The sequence below is a fragment of the Lithobates pipiens genome, unplaced genomic scaffold (assembly GCF_037356315.1).
Source record: "Lithobates pipiens isolate NorthernLeopardFrog02 unplaced genomic scaffold, aLitPip1_a1.2 Scaffold_8, whole genome shotgun sequence".
NCBI classification, from domain to species: domain Eukaryota; kingdom Metazoa; phylum Chordata; class Amphibia; order Anura; family Ranidae; genus Lithobates; species Lithobates pipiens.
Genome location: NW_027507903.1, coordinates 113,994,381 through 114,012,035, shown reverse-complemented (window position 1 = coordinate 114,012,035; position 17,655 = coordinate 113,994,381). Strand labels below are relative to the sequence as shown.

At 44.6% G+C, this 17,655-nt stretch overlaps 1 protein-coding gene across 1 annotated transcript in view; it reads right to left on the bottom strand.

The window, feature by feature from the left end:
* The window catches only part of CCDC33 (coiled-coil domain containing 33), a 214,027-nt gene that overhangs the window by 154,097 nt on the left and 42,275 nt on the right, over window positions 1-17,655 (bottom strand). Inside the window, exons 4-8 of the mRNA XM_077472696.1 lie at window positions 17,316-17,479; window positions 8,122-8,255; window positions 5,392-5,501; window positions 4,036-4,137; window positions 3,867-3,958 (exon numbers count right to left, since the gene is read on the bottom strand). Coding sequence (XP_077328822.1) covers window positions 3,867-3,958; window positions 4,036-4,137; window positions 5,392-5,501; window positions 8,122-8,255; window positions 17,316-17,479 — 602 coding nt within the window. The remainder of the gene's footprint in view (window positions 1-3,866; window positions 3,959-4,035; window positions 4,138-5,391; window positions 5,502-8,121; window positions 8,256-17,315; window positions 17,480-17,655) is intronic.

The following is a 17,655-nucleotide window of genomic DNA, read 5'->3' as shown; positions in this document are numbered from 1 at the left end:
TTAACTTTTGTTTCCACTTGACCCTCCCTTCCAGATTGTAAGCTCTAACGAGCAGGGCCCTCTGATCCCTCCTGTATTGATTTGTATTGTAACTGTACTGTCTGCCCTCTTGCTGTAAAGCGCTGCGCAAACTGTTGGTGCTATATAAATCCTGTATTATAATAATAATTTGTTACTTTAAGACTAGATTCACACTATGGCATTGTGGTTACGTGCATTTCCCCAATAAGCAGCAATGTGCGCAATACACATTTTTGCACTACAGTGCTATTTATCCTGTGCTATGCTTAGCCTGAACCCCTGCACAATGCAAGATAGTCCAGAACACTTGCCAGCTTGACAGTATAGCAACAGCAGGAGACTGATGAGGTTATCCCTCTGCTCACTCTGCCCTCCTGTAAGCATGTTTACTGTCAGCATATGTGCACTGCAGCAGGGTCTTATTAGGTTCTATCAGGGGCGGCCTGTCCATTAAGGGCGCACAGGCATCCCCTCCACCCCCTTATCCATGCGTTCGGCCCCTTTCAGGATTGCAGGCGCATGGATTCCAATGCGGGGGTGGGTGATTTTTTGAAGCACCGATTAGAGCCAGAGGCCGACATCACCCCTTGCTGCCTGACCCGCCACCAAGATGGGTGTAGTGCCAGTCAGACAGCGAGTGGACGAGCAGGCAGGTGGGGGGGGGGGGTGTCACATTGAGGCTGCATTTGATGGGGACAATGGCTGCATATGATGGGCACAGTGGCTGCATATGATGGGGCACAGTGATGAATTTGATGGGGCACAGTGACTGCAATTGACGGGCACAGTGGCTGCATTTGATGGGGCACAGTGGCTGCAACTGATGGACACAGTGGCTGCAACTGATGGACACAGTGGCTGCATGTTTGAGCACCAGCAAATGTTTGAGCACCAGCCGCCACTGCTCTCTAGAGTTCCCAGATTACAAGGCTAGACATGGTATCCCTGCACTATCGCTCCTCGACCAGAACCTCTCCCTAGTGCTAAGTGCACTGTCCCTAGCTAGCAGGGATCCTGTCCCTACACTAGCCATGTCGCAAATGAGTCCAATGGGATACCCACTCCCCTGATGATGCCTACGGAGGCTTCAGAGGAACAAAGCTCCTCTCAATCCCCATTCCATCTGTAGAGAAGCCAGCTGAGCAGGGCCACCCAGAGCAGGGAGAACAAACTGTGCAAGCCTTATATAGTTATAATTGCTGTCTGTGTTACCATTGTTAAAATTCCACTTTACATCTTCATCTGGTGATAAGCATCACACAGAACAGGAAATGAAGGGAAATCTTCTCTTTGGGGACACAGACTGCATTTAAATCTTACTGTGGTCCCCCCCTTAAAGCTCTATACAAATAAAACATTTTGCCTGAAGTTGGGTTTTAAAGTTACAATTAACGATGTTTGCAAATTAATACATAACCGCATGAATTTGCATTTTCTTTTTCTGCTTGGTGTTCAGATTTTAACCCTGTCCCAGTTCTGTAAAGTCCCTGCAAATCTACTTATATTTGTATGAACCATACAGGACCCATTGCTGCCAAATTTCGTGTCCAAAAATTGGGATTTGGGGATTAGCTCAAGAAAATTGGGCGGGTCTTTTCTGATACAAAAACGGTTTATATACAAAGTATAGGTGATTTATAGTTTATACCTATATGACAGCTTCATTTTAAACAACAATTATGTCTATAGATTGCTGCTGAGTAATTCTTACTGTATATTTAAATTGACCACAAGCTCAAAAATAAATTACAACCTGTCTTGTAAAAGATGTACAGGAGTCTTCATGTTAGGACAACAAATAAAGAAAAAGTGACTATTTCTATTCTATGGTATTTCTCATGAACCTAGATACAGATCTAGTCCTCCACTCCTGCAAACCACTGGTGTTCTGGTATGTGTAAGCCATGCTGTCAGTCTGCATGAGGTATTGAGTGGGATGGGCATAGGCACAAGGGTACGAAGCAAGGGAATGCAGGTATGCCAATTAGATAGCTTCCTATTGCAAAGAAAATAGATCAAAGAATTATTTGACTCTTTTTTTAGGAATTTTAGGACTCCTTCAAATTAAAGAGACCCTGTTGCCAGATATTTTTTTTCAGTAAATATTTTCCCATAAGATTATATGGCATTTAACATTTTTTAATGCATTTATTTACCTGGAAAAGCCTCCCTTGCGTAGACATCCAAAAGTCCTAAAACCGCTGCTGGGTGTCCACAAATGTAATGGCATGTAATGTAATCGAATGTAATGGCAGCAGCTCCAGCAGACTCAAGTGACACTTTATAGCAGGGGTCTTCAAACTATGGCCCTCCAGTTGTTCAGGAACTACAATTCCCATCATGCCTAGTCATGTCTGTGAATGTTAGAGTTTTACAATGCCTCATGGGATGTGTAGTTCCGCAACAGCTGGAGGGCCATAGTTTGAGGATCCCTGCTTTATAGTGTTCCCCGATGCTCCATCCCCTCCCCTAACAGCTGCTTAAAATGTTATATAGGAAGGGGGGGAGGGGCAGGGGAGCAGAGGAGCTGGGCCAGCACAAACAATAACTAGACACTATCAGAAGAGGAGAAGGTTAGGAAGTACATGTAGGGAGGGGGCTGTACTAAGTCGAATTTTCTATCATGTTCAAAAGCACATGCACTTGCAAGTGAATAAAAAATATGTTAAATACTTGATTTTTCTGTGCCTACCTGTATTTTTTTAACAGGGTCTTTTTAAAGGCCTCAGGTCTAAATCCTATACTCGAATAGCTTATATGAAACATTTCACTTGTAGAATATATACAATATATTTGATGGGATAACTAAGCTTTTTAGACTTGAGACTGAATTATATAAATGTTTCCATACCTGGCTCAGTCAGGGCAACGCATTTTACCTTTGTGATGTTTTTATTATCCTTATCTATCTACCAGCCTTAGGGCCGGTTCACACAGCGAGGCGAGGCGAGGCGACACGGCTCGCCTCGCCTCGCTCCCGCAAGTCGCCCCCGTTCTGTACAATGGAACCGTTCTGAGAGGAGCGACTCGAGTCGCTCCGACTCAGAAAAAAGGTTCCTGTACTACTTCGGGGCGACTTCGGGGGCGACTTGCATTGACTTCTATACAGAAGTCCTCTGCAAGTCGCCGCTGAGCTCCCCGCAGGTCGCGGCGAGGTAAGTCGGAGACGCCTCGCCGCGCCTCGCTGTGTGAACCGGCCCTTAAACCCCTAAGGGCCGGTTCACACTGCGGGCGATGCGAGGCGACACCGACTTGCCTCGCCGCGACCTCAGTGGCGATTTGCAAATGACTTCTGTATAGAAGTCAATGCAAGTCGCCCCGAGGTCGCCCAGAAGTAGTACAGGAACCTTTTTTCTGAGTCGGAGCGACTCGAGTCGCTCCTCTCAGAACGGTTCCATTGTACAGAACGGGGGCGACTTGTCAGACTGCCGCAGTGTGAACCGGCCCTAAGGAATCCTTGAAATAATTTCCAGGTCTTGGGGAACCCCTGTTAAAATGAATGTATCAAAGGTCAGTGGGAAGCTTGCCCTTTACATTGGCAGTCAGTGAGAAGAATATCCCTTTACAATGGTGGTCATAATGCCACTCTTAAAAACAGCTAAGAAGATAAGTGGTGTTCTGATGATGTTGATTTTGGATCCAGAGGCATTCAGGCACCTTCTTTCTGAGGGCATTCAGCCACAGCTCAAGGGACTCCTAGTAACCTCTCTAGGAACCCTATAATGATCCTATAGAGGATCTATAGGAACCCAATAGTGGCACAGAAACCTGGTTAAGTATGGCAGATCTAGACAAAAAAAGGTTGAATGTTGGTATCTGTGATGTACCATGTACAATATTTATACCTGTAGTCTTTGTAGTTGGGAACAATTCGTGCTACTGCCAAAAGAGGATGAGAATAACCCTGAAGTGGAGACTCTATCCCGACAAGAAGAACCTAGTGGGGAAACCAAGGAGATTTTGTATAGAGACTTAACCATAATGTACGGAATGGTTTTGACCTGTTAAACTTACCTGTAAAGCACTATAAGTGAACCCACTCTGCTGAGCTATAGAGCTACTTCTGCGTTCAATGCTGACATAAAGATGGCATTCACCTGCACCCTGATCATGTGGCTGAGAAGTGAATATAACATATTAGGATCACAGAATTCACACACAAGATTTTGAATAATTTATTCATCAGTAGGGAATTAATAATGTTTTGCTTATGAGCATGTAAAGAAAGTTCATCTTGCCACATGAAAGGGAGAACATTTTAATTATTCTACAGCATAAGTTCTCAGCTGGTCGTAGAGGTATTCTCAACGGCGAGTACACGTCTACGTGTTTACATTTTTTTTACCATTATTATGCCTTCTATAAAGGACCTCCAGAAAAGTGTACAGACTTTGAGAATTACAATGACATATGCCAGGGGTACGTTGAAAATATCTGATATCATAGGTGGGCTCATTATGTAATCAAGTTCAGAACCACTACCTAGAATATACTTTTGGAATTGTTGCTAACCAATAAACCTGTATCTCTGCTGAGCATGAATAACTATAGAAAGTGTTGATGGAGCATTAAACCTGAAAGTAATCAAATCTTAAAATCGGAGTCCAACTTTTAGAGTCAGCTCTGTCAACTGTGGTGTCCCAGGCCAGAGGGTTCTTGGAGTAGTCAAAAGTACAAAAGGATGGGGGCGCCACAAGAACTTGAATGAGTCCAGTCGGCATGTCAGACTGGTACCCAAATACAGTACCACGTTATCCACTTGATTTTCAACTGTTGTCCAGTATCTTTAGCCTTAAATGTTCCCCGCTTCAAGCTGCTGCTCTCCACTGCCACTAAAAACCAGGTGCTGGGGCAATACAAGCTGCCCTACGCACAGTCTAATGAGTTTAACGGAATAGGGCTTAGTTGTAGAGATCTATGACTAAGCCCTATTGACTGAAACACGTTAAAGTGGAGTTGATTTACTAAAACTGGAGAGTGCAAAATCTGGTGCAGCTGTTCATCGTAGCCGATAAGCTTCTAACTCCTACTTGTTCAATTAAGCTTTAACCCAAAAAAAATAAATGGAAGCTGATTGGTTTCTATGCACAGCTACACCAGATTTTGCACTCTCCAGTTTTAGTATACCTTTGCATCCATTACTAGTACCAGTATTACAGCCCCAAAGAAACTAAAGTTTGGAGCCCCCCCAAAAGATGTTGACTGACTTTTTGTCATGTAAAATAAATTCTTACTGAACAGGTACTCTTGAAAGTGTTTTGATTTTGGAACCTTTTGATCAGTTCTTTTTTTTTTTTGTGTGTGTGTAATTGGAGATTTTAGACTAGTCTTGATTATGTAACTGCAGTTAATCTCACACTCTTGTAGTACCTGCACCAGACATAGATGATATGGGTGGAAAGGTTGCAGCATATGTATAGGCAGTCGGTAATCAAGGAGAAATTCCTGCGAAAGATTGTCAGCCACAGTCAGGATAAGATCTACATAAAAATGATAAATATGACATATATTTATTTACAGTATGTGATCACAGGAACAATCTATTTAAAAGAGAAGAGTGATATTTTCAAAAAAACGAATATACATACTTCCCTGGGTGAATGCATCATCAGTTTGATGCTGCATCTGTGTCCTGCCGCCTCTACATTGAGAACTAAACAATCAAAGACTGCCCATTGTTTAGCGCTCAGTCTTTAGTGAGCAGAGAGCTGGTAACCAGCAGACTAGACACCAGCTCTCTGCTCAGCCTCTCAGGAGCATCTGGCTCAGCCTCTCAGCGGTGTGGTACATTAAAGTCGGGCTCGATCTACAGCCTGGACCAGCGGAGTGATCTCAGCCGACAGCAGGATTTAGACCTTTAGGCCCTACTTTTCCTGTGAATCACAGAACAAAAAGGCACTCCTTTGACCCACAGGAGAAGGAGGGCCAAAAGAGCTTTGGCCCTACTTCTCCTTTAAACAACATTTTATTTGTTTACATTCAATCAATATTTTAGATATCCCTGTCTTAAATGTATAGTCTGCAACTCATTATCCAAAATGGCTCTGCTTTTTTGCTTGTTTTCTTTTCAAAGATTTTATTGGTATCAAACAGGTAACAAGTACTGGCACATACAATTCTGCTTGTGGTTGTTACATTGAGCAGAGTATATTCAGTTAAAAAAAGGGTGATTACAGATTAAAGTCCTACTTAACACTCAGGTAAGGTTGACAGAAGCCTTATTCACAATCGAAATTTTAGCTCTAACTTAATAGTCGTCGGGGGCCTAAGCCCAACATTACATGAAGGTTCTTTCATGACAGTACTCTGTGGATAGAGATGCATGACAACAGATATGCCACAGGGACATCTAGCATCGTTACCAACGGGGCGTATAAAATTCTAGGGGGGAACTGCTGGCGGGGGGGGGGGGGGGCAGGAGAGAGTTTGAGAAAGAGAGATAGAAGAGAAGAGCTACTTTTGGTAAGAAAGCAGGGAGAATAGAAATAAGGGAGGGGTGTGTTCCCGGCCGGATGGCCCTCATGGGGTAGCAAGAGCTCTTGATCAATTAGCATTTATTAGGGGGCCCATGGGAGGTCAGGGTTCGAGAAGGCATTCGTCAAATCCAGGTGGCATAAAGTGGGTAATCCATGGCTCCCAGGTTTTAAGATGTTGGGGGATTTTGTCCAGGACAGTGGCGTTGATTTTGCTATGTATCATGTATTTGCTATATATCATATAAGCGATATTTAGAGTTGGAGTTTTCCAGGCTCTCCCTATCGTTTGCTTAGCTGCCGTTGTGAGTTGTAGAAGTAGGCATAGTTGGGTCTTTTGCTTGTTTTTGTCTTTCTTGTGTCACAAACATGATGCTGGTGGACATACTAACAATAGGCCTTATTACACAGCAAGATTTTAGACCAGATTGATAATATAGTTAATATATAAACTTATATATACACACACACACAATTGTAAGTATATACAGTTTTACTGAAATGACTATCCAGATTGTTGTCTATTGCTGTCTATTGCTATTTACATTTCTGCAGTCAAATTTGAGAAAAGGCCACTATATGTTTGTTATGTGTTCCCATTCAAACAGCATGTGAACAAAAAAATAAATCTTACCTTTTAGATGTTTCTCAGGAGAAGGTGTCATGGCTGATTACAAGAATTTTTTAATGTCAGAGTGAGTCTGTCCTAAGTCTGTCCATCATTAACCTACAATGCAAAAAGCCCAGCCTCTAAACCCTTAACCCTTTGTTAGAACAGAGTGTTCAAATGTAGTTACAATTGATAATAAAGAATTTGTCTGCACAGTACAGACAGGATTAGTTATGGCAAACACAGCTTCCCAGGCCCCTCTTAACAAGAACTAAGCAGGATTTTTCTTGCTGGACGTTTCAGAAAAAATAATCTAAAAAAGGTAAGCTGACATTTTTAAATGTTTTTTTTTTAAAGTTATGTTAATGTGGAAATGTAGCAAATATGAGGCAGGTGCTATCCCAATTTGGCTGCAAAAGTGGAAATACACCTCACTACACCGTACAGCCCCTCTATGGTAGTAGACAGCTCCGAGAAGCTGATGGAAGTGATGATCTGTAAGGAGAAACTTGCCCTTTCCCTCCTCGTCAGGTACCTTTCTCTAATGCTGCTCATACTCTCTCCCTAACCAGCAGGCTCTGTCCTTGACCTACTCACACACAGTGAGTGCACCAGAATGATGCAGGAAGAGCTATTTAAACACGTCTGTATCAGAGATGGCCACCTAAATTTCATAGGACTTTAGGATCCAGTAGGAGACACCGGTTTCCCCAAAATGAACCTGCCTGGAGCCCATAATAAGGAATACCTTGGTCCCATGACCCCAATCAAGTTCCGGATAGTCTGACGAAGTGACACAGCACCACCTTCAGGCTTGAGGAAAAACTGCAGCCCAACACCTCTCTACAAGCTTGCTTTTGGACTATCCAAAAATCCAAGGGTTGAACCCACCAAGATTCACCAATAACTAAAAACCACTTTCAGGTGGACTGCCTTTAAAGTTACTATAATTAATAACATTTCTGAAAAAAATTGATTTTGAAATAAACAACGGCAGGAAGGAGCATAGATTGATACCTTCTTGATCTGCCTCTTCCTCCTTTACTGTCATAGTTAAGGTCTCCCCCCAAACAGGATTGTTGGTTGAAGTGAGGGCAACATGCGATACACTTTTTGCTGGAGTTCCTGTCTTCTCATCAATGCTGCTCATTCTGTAAATCACACATTTAGAAGTTATTTCATGTAGTGTTTTGCTTAAAATTTAAGATATGACTGGTTATTGTTTAATACTTTAGTGATCAGCAAAAAAAAAAAAAAACAGTGCAATAAATAATTATTGGCCGTACGAGTTTTAAAACATTTATGGCTAGGCATGCAATGAAGTGGTATTTTCCTCTCTGGTCTTTTCTAATTTTTTATCGTACGTAAGCATTCATTTCTTTAACAGCAAATCATGCATTTCTGCTATTTCTGTCCATGCTGTCAATCATCAGGTTGAGACTGACAAATGAGTGGGGGAGGCATTGGATTGGGGTCCGTGCCATGTGATCTGCATGCTGTGGACCAACATGATGAAATATTAATGCCAACTGAACCCCTTGAGAAGACAAGGAGGGGCAGCTATATCCCATTAGCAGCACCACACAAACAATTTTCTGTGTGGATTAGCTGCTGTTGAAGGAAATGTTTTTAAGGCTTCGGGCCTAAGAGTCGACCGCTGTGCTAGGGAGAGAATTGAATAGCATAAGTGGGGGAGGGTGGAGAAAAAAGGGCAAAGAAAACATGAAATGAGTAAAAAGATGATGACAAAGGGCATCAGGAAACTAGGAAATGCTTTGTACATGCAAATTGCACCATAATGTAATATACAAAATGAGAAGCAGGTCATGTAGACAAATGTGATTTTCCTGCTGCTGAATTGCTTATGGTGATATAGTGAGCATACATGAGGATGGGGAGACTCCACTGAATATACATAAAATAAGGGTTAACAGCTTTCTTTTGTATATGGCGCATTGCTCAGATTTTGTATGTTGGCATAAAACATGGAAGTGCCAAGAAAATGTCAGAGATGGTTAATAAATACAAATTACAATAAAAAAAAAGACTATTAAACACTGCAACGTAAGATGTATTAAAAAACGTTTTTTAGTAAATTTGAGAAAAATATGAGTTTGTAAAGAGAATAGAAATACTAAACACCACTAGTATTATTTTTGTTTTCTGATAGTATCTAATGGGATGCAGTCCCTGTGCAGCTGACAATTTCCCACACTATATTGCCAAAGGTTAGGCCACCCGTAGTTCCAGTGAAGGGAACTCTTAAGGCGTCAGCATACCAACATATTTTGGACAATTTCATGCTCCCAACTTTGTGGGAACAGTTTGGGGATGACCCCTTCCTGTTCCAACATGACTGGGCTCCAGTGCACAAAGCAAGATCCATAAAGAGATGGATGAGTGAGCCTGGGGTGGAGGAACTAGACTCGACTGCACACAGTCCTGACCTGAACCCAATAGAACACCTTTGGGATTAATTAGGGTGGAAACTGCGAGCCATGTCTTCTCATTCAACATCAGTGCCTGACCTCACAAATGTGCTTCTAGAAGAATGGTTAAACATTCCCATAGACACATTCCTAAACCTTGTGGTCAGTGTACCCAGAAGAGTTGACGCTGTTATAGCTGCAAAGGGTGAACCAACTCAATATTGAACCCTATGGAGTAAGACTGGGATGCCATTAAACTTTATGTGCGTGTAAAATACTTTTGACAATATAGTGTGTATTAAATATATTTTAAAGTAGAACTCCATTTTTAGTTGACTTTAAAGCCTGGTTCACATGGACAGTATGAATCCATGCCCCTTATGATGGCCATGTTTACCCACATGGGGATGCAAAAGTGTCCTGTGCAGGCAGTCCCATAACTGTCAATTCTGATGCAGAGCCACTGCTCGTAATGTGACTAACATGCAAGTGCAGGTGCATGTTGGGAGCAGCTGCTGTGTCCCAATTGACACCTATGGGACTGCCAGCACTTAGATGTGCGGAACATTGTGACAAGGGGCATGGATCCATAAGTCCCATGTGAACAAGTCCCAAATAGTTAGTTTGGGCCAAGCTGACCCAAACAAACTATTTTTATTACAAACTATACAGCTGCTGTGTGCTCTGTATCATATTGTAGCATTAGCTACATACAGTATGTGACTCTGTGTTCCAGCAGCAGTACAGATGAGTTCTCATCTGCTGCCGAAAGAAAATAGAGTCAGCGTGAATGCTTCTCCTCCATTTAGGAGAAGACTTGCCTGCCTCTCCACCTTTGCCAATCACAGGCAGCTTTGTATTGATACAAATATAAGGCTTCCTCTGAATGGCAAAGAAGCATTTAGACCAACTCGATTTTGTTCTGGCAGCAGATGGGAAGTTGCCTGTACTGCTGCCAGGACAAAGTGCTGCATACTGTATGTAACTTATTCTACAACAGTATGAAATATAATGCACAACAGCCACATAGACATGCATTGAAAATAGTTTGTTTGGGCCAGCTTGGCCCAAAGCAACTGTTTAAAAGTCAAATGAAACATGGAATTCTACTTCAAGGCTCTTGTGTGTTAACATCAACTTCTGATATTTAAGTGCAGATTGGTGTAGTAATCCATAGGGTAACTAGAAATGCTAGAATCATGACTTTCATAATCTGGAGTCAGCTCAGAGGCCAGTAGCTATAGCAGTAGAGAGGCGCCCAATGACCATTTGGATAAGTACAGAAGCAGGTCACCCTAGCAGGTGACACGGGCTCATCTGAGTTGTGGAGTCTACCTATGTTCAGCAAAACTGCACCGCTTTTGATGTGTGTTAGTACCGGGTTACCATAGATCAGTGATGGCAAACCTTGGCACCCCAGATGTTTTGGAACTAAATTTCCCATGATGCTCATGCACTCTGACGTGTAGGTGAGCATCATGGGAAATGTAGTTCCAAAACATCTGGGGTGCCAAGGTTCTCCATCACTGCCATAGATCACCCCATTAAGAGATGAGCAAGCTGGGGTCCAGTAACAGGTATAGCAGGTAGGGATCAAGCAGAAGTCAAGGAACAAGCCAAAGGTCAGTAACGAGTGGTGGCAGATTGGGATCAAGCAGAAGCTGTCAGGTCACCTTGAGGTGAGGTGACAGATACACACCGTAGGGATCAGGAGTGCACCGCAAGGTTGTGGACCCTACGGCTGACTGCTACGGACGGGAGACAGGTCCCACCGGGGTTAGAGCGTAAGATTCCCTGGGGCGCGGAGTCTAAGGCCGCGTACACACGGGCGGACTGTTCGTCCAACTTTGTCCGCTGAACAGTGTTTCAGCGGACAGTCCGCTCGTGTGTGGGCTTCAGCGGACAGTTTCAGCGGACAGTCTGACGAACAAAGTTTTTCGGAATTTCCGTAAGACTGTCCGCTGAAACTTGGTTTGAGCGGACAGTCCACTCGTGTGTAGGCTTGTTCGGCAAACTAAGTCTCGCGCATGCTCAGAAAGAATTTACACGGCGAAGGTTGCATTGCAGTGTATCGGACGCCGAATTTCTCGTCCCGTCGTACGTGCCGTTCACGTCATCGCGCAAGTTTTCAGCGGACTGTTCGTTCGTCGTGTGTGGTCAAGTCCGTTCATGCTAATTTTGAACGGACTGTTTGTCAAACTGTTTGACGAACCTAGTTGGGCGGACAGTCCGCCCGTGTGTACGCGGCCTTAGAGCCAGCAGGTGTTCACCAGAGCCTCGAGTGGTGAGGATGGACTTGGCTGCAACTGGCTCCAGGTCGCGACCCCCAGGGTCCCCCAGCTCACACCCACAGTAGGCAACAGGATGATAGGGATGGTGAGGGACAAAGCCAAGGTCGGGGCCACAAGCAGACAGAAATAGACAGGGACACGCCAAAAGGTCAGGATCACAGGCAAACAGGGATAGTCAAAGACACGCCAAAGTCGGTAACGGAACAACAGAAGAGCACACGGCAGGAAACTGGAAGCTGAACACACAAAGGAATACACAATGGTTGATCAGCACTGTTGGATTGCAGTGCACAGGTTAATAAAGGTTCCCTGATAGGGCCTGGGGTCGAGCCATGCTTAGAGGAGAGGTTATAAAAACCACTAGGTGGAAGTGGCTGGCCTCTTAGTCTGAACACGAGGGGAGGTAAGCAAACAGGAAGATCACTGCATAACCATGACAGTACCCTCCCTCTTACGAGGCCTCCCCCGCCTGGGTCTAGGCTTAAAGGGAAAATCCAGATGGAACCTCCTCAACAGACGAGGAGCAAAGACCTCAGATGCAGTGATCCAAGACCTCTCCTCAGGACCCAACCCTTTCCAACGTACGAGGTACTGAAGAATGCCTTTACGGAGCCGGAAATCCAAAACTTGACTAACCTCGTATTTTAGATTATCCTCAGAGACCGAAACCGAGGTAGGGATAGGACGAGAGGACTTGAGGACTAAAGGCTTTTTAGGAATAGGTAAGGGCATGAGAAGATCAGGAGTCTGAGCAGGGTCCCCCACACCCTTAAAGATGAGCTGGGCATCCATAACAGGACCACCAGACTGGGCAAAGGTCAGTGGATCCCTGAGGTCAGGTTGGTTAGAAGGTGACATGTCACAAGAGTCAAGCTGAATAGCTGCAACACCAACAGAATGCAGAGAACCCTGAGAAAAAGATTGAAAACCCCTCCTGGCCGAATGAGGTATTCTATCCAAAGGATGGATTGAGCCTCTAAAACGGGTTTGAACAGACATAGTAGCAGTAGGGTGAGGCCAGGTCACCGAAGGTGCTGAACAAGAAGCAGGAAGCTCATTGAGCATGGGCTGGACTGGCATAACTGGTGCAGAGGTCAACTGAATAGTATTGTCAGGTGTAGCGACCATCTCAATCGCATCACAGGGCATAGCAACTGTGGAACTTGCAGACAAGTTAGCCTGGCTGTGCGTCCAAGGGAGATTAGGGACAGGCTAAGTAAATGGTTATGTGAACTGAAGTGAATGATCGACTCAGGTTCATAGGTGGGCCCCTCATCCAGAGTACCACATGACCTAGAGAGTGCATCAGTCCGACTATTGCAGGACGCATCCCAGAGATCGCTATATACAGCGGGAAGAGCAGAAGATACTGGGATGGTGGTAACAGGAAGTTTCTCCTTTAGGGGACCCTTGAATAGGCAGGAAGAGGAACAGGAGGAACCCCAAGCCAGGATCTGTCCAGCAGACCAGTCAATGTGTGGAGAATGGAGCCGTAACCAAGGAAGACCTAATATGATAGGAGATGAAGCTTAGGTAAGACAAGGAAGGATATCCACTCCTGGTGGAGTGTCCCTATTGACATCTTAACAGGAAGAGTCTGAAAGCGGATAGGGCCCCCTGGGAGAACCGTGCCAACAATCGCCAAGACCACCAATGGTGTTGTAAGGGGCAAAAGGGTAAGTCTCATGGAGGATGCAGTTTCCCAATCCATGAAATTGGCAGCGGCTCCGGAATCCAGATGTGCTGAGACCGAACGAGAGGAAGCACCGACATAAAGCAACACAGAAAGGAGAAGACGAGAAGGTGAAGGTGATATTTCAGGGTCTAATACTCCACCTTCCAGATGTATTAGCCCTGAGCGTTTTTCCAGACAAAGAGAACAAGTGTCACAGAAATGACCTTTGGCCCCACAATAGAGGCATAGGCCCAGAGTTCTGCGCCTAGCACGTTCTTTGGGAGATAACTTAGTCCAGCCCAACTGCATAGGTTCCTCGGTAGGCAGGGGGTGCTCCTCGGATCGAAGAGAAGGGACTGGGGGCTCAGGCTGCCTAAAGAACGGGGAGTGCTGGCGTCTTTTTTCCAGGGCCCTCTCCTGAAAGCGAATATTAATCTGGTTACACAAGGTGATAACACTGTCCAGATCAGCAGGAAGGGATCTTCCTGCTAATTTATCCTTCACTCTTTCAGAGAGGCCATGTAAAAAGGTTGCAACTAGGGCCTCATTATTCCAGCTCAATTCAGCTGAGAGGATATGGTACGGAAGAGCATACTGTCCCACAGACGCGGACTCTTGACGGAGACGTAAAAGAGCACTAGCCGCTGAGGAGACACGACCCGGTTCCTCGAAGATATTCTGAAAAAGTTTCAAGAAATCAGACAGGCTAGAAACCACTGGATCATTCAGTTCCCACAGAGGGGCAGCCCAAGCTAGCGCCTCGCCGGACAGGAGGGATATGATATATGCTACTTTTGCCCGATTGGACAGGAAGTTTTGGGGCTGAAGTTCAAAATGAATTGTGCACTGGCTAAGGAACCCCCTGCAAGCCTTGGAGTCCCCAGAGAAACGGGACGGAGCTGGCAGTAATAATGCATGCGTGGATGCGACTGGTGTGATAGGTGCAGCTGCTGACTGTACTTGAGGCTGCAGGTTCGGGGTTCCCAAGGAAGCCTGTAGCTGCTCGAAGCGGGAAGCCAGATCTTAAAGGAATCGCATCACCTGAGTCTGATGCAAATCTTGGGTCTCAAGTCTGCGAACTAAGCTCTGCAATGGATCAACTGCAGGAAGTGGCACGTCAACCGGGTCCATGGCTGATCAAACTGTCAGGTCACCTTGAGGCGAGGTGACAGATGCACACCGTAGGGATCAGGAGTGCACCGCAAGGTTGTGGACCATAAGGCTGACTGCTGCGGACGGGAGACAGGTCCCACCGGGGTTAGAGCGTAAGATTCCCTGGGGCGCAGAGTCTAAGAGCCAGCAGGTGTTCACCAGAGCCTCGAGTGGTGAGTATGGACTTGGCTGCAACTGGCTCCAGGTCATGACCCCCAGGGTCCCCCAGCTCACACCCACAGTAGGCAACAGGAGGATAGGGATGGTGAGGGACAAAGCCAAGGTCGGGGCCACAAGCAGACAGAAATAGATAGGGACACGCCAAAAGGTCAGGATCACAGGCAAACAGGGATAGTCAAAGACACGCCAAAGTCGGTAACGGAACAACAGAAGAGCACACGGCAGGAAACAGGAAGTTGAACACACAAAGGAATACACAATGGTTGATCAGCACTGTTGGCTTGCAGTGCACAGGTTAATATAGGGCTCCCTGATAGGGCCTGGGGTGGAGCCATGCTTAGAGGAGAGGTTATAAAAACCACCAGGTGGAAGTGGCTGGCCTCTTAGTCTGAACACATGAGGGGAGGTAAGCAAACAGGAAGATCACTGCATAACCATGACAGAAGCATAGTCAAGGAACAAGCCAAAGGTCGGCAACGAGTGGTAGCAAAGATATGGACAGCAGCAGGACTGACAAGAGTGAGATATTGGCTGGAGAGAGGGCAAAAAACTGGCAAACAGGAAGTGTCGAGACAAGGCTTAATCGCTTCAGCCACGGAAGATTTTACCCTATTTCTGACCAGAGCACTTTTCGGCACTGCGGCGATTTAACTGACAATTGCACGGCCGTGCGACGTTACACCAAAAAGAAAATTGATGTAATATTTTTCCCACAAATAGAGCTTTCTTTTGGTGGTATTTGATCACCTCTGGGGTTTTTATTTTTATAAACAAAAAAGAGTGACAATTTTGAAAAAAAAAGCAATATTTTTTACTTTTTGCTTTAATAAATATCCCCCAAAAATATATAAGAAAAACATTTTTTTTTCCTCAGTTAAGGCCAATATGTATTCTTCTATATATTTTTGATAAAAAAAAATCTCAATAAGCGTATATTGATTGGTTCGCGCAAAAGTTATAGGATCTAAAAAATAGGGGATAATTTTATGGCATTTTTATTATTATTTTTTTTTTATTAAAAATCGCGGCGATCAGAAATTATTATCATTACTGTGACATTATGGCGGACACATGGAACACTTTTGACACTATTTTGGGACCATTGTAATTTATACAGCAATTAGTGCTATAAAAATGCACTGATTACTGTGTAAGTGACACTGGCAGGGAAGGGGTTAAACGCTAGGGGGCGATGAAGGCGTTAAGTGTGTCCTAGGGAGTGATTCTAACTGGGGGGGATGGGCTACCACTGACATGACAGCGGTCACTGCTCCCGATGACAGGGAGCAGTAGATTCCTGTCATGTCACTAGGCAGAATGGGGAAATGCCTTGTTTACATAGGCATATCCCCATTCTGCGGCTCCGTGACATGATCGCTGGACACCGGCGGACATTGAGTCCGCGTGACCTGCGGGAGTGGCCCCGCTGTACGCGATGGGTGAGCACCTTCTAGCCCCGCCAATTAAAGGAGACGTACAGGTTTGCCATTTGCCCACCGCTGCCATTGTGCTTACATATATCGGCATGCAGCGGTCGGCAAGTGGTTAAATTGTTACTAAACTCAGGACCCTGCATTCACTTTATCTGGTTTCCCACAGTACACAGAAAATGTAAATGCTATTAGTTTAGTAAATATAAACAGCTAAATACCTTTTCTCATCAGCAGTATATAGCAGTCTTGTGACTTATATCAGTTACTGGTTAAAGCCTGCAGAAGGAGTTTTTATACTGCACTGAGCTGTCCTATTAGGATGCAGGACTCCTGACACTCTGTCTGGACAGTGCTGATTGGCCCTGTGCTGATCACATGCACCCTCCCAAGAAAAGAAAAAAACTCTCTAGCAATACACACCAAACTGAACATGTACTGTCTGACTCCAGTAACTCTGTCTTATCTGGACCTCCTGTTTTGGAGTCAGTGAAAGAAGGGGAGGATCAGGGAAGACAGGATCAAACAGCCTTTTTACTCAATGCAGAGGATTAACCCCTTAGATTCCACAGTGCTTATAACAAGCATGCTTTACTGCATATTACTGATTTTAATGTTGTGGGTTTAGTAACACTTTAAATCAGGAAGTTCATGAGAGGAGCAAAGAGTGTAAGAAAAACACAGTTCAAAGGAAGATCATTCAAAGAATAGCCCATAGAGTTGTCCAGCATCCCAGGTTGCTCAGTAAGAAGGGACATGGACAGACACAGAGTTTGCAGGTTCAAACCTGGTCCTGACAATGACATTTATTGCTGGCTATTGATCTCTCTGCTTTGTGGTTCCAAGTACAAATGTAAAACAAACTGTGATATTCATATACCTAAGTAAATAAAGTTTCACCATATGACTTTTTCTCATTAGATATTTGCTAGAAAACCCTGATACAATAGAGATTTTCAGAATGATAACATAGAACACCACATCCAGTAATTTGGAAATGAAGCTGGAAATGTAATCTCCCTGCGGGCTCGTGGGATGATGACCTCATACTTACAGACTGACAAATGGGGATGGCACAGAACCGGCACTATTTAATGGGATCTGTCTGGCTGAGTGGAGTGTAACAACAATCTTCTCCATTCCAGGTAAGGGTAAGAGTTTGTTCTCTTTATCAGCACCGATTATGAGGTCCCCTTGTGCTGGAGGTTTCTCTGAAACCTAGAAAGAAAAAAAATACTGGGGAGAGTTAAAAAGACCAGCAGTCGAGGTATGGTTTCCATCTAAAATTTACATTATGAATCAAGAAACGTGACGTTCTCCCCATGTACACACAGTAGAGCTGTATCAGGTTCTTCTCATTAATGCTTAGCATGAGAAAAGAGTTAGCTCAGCAA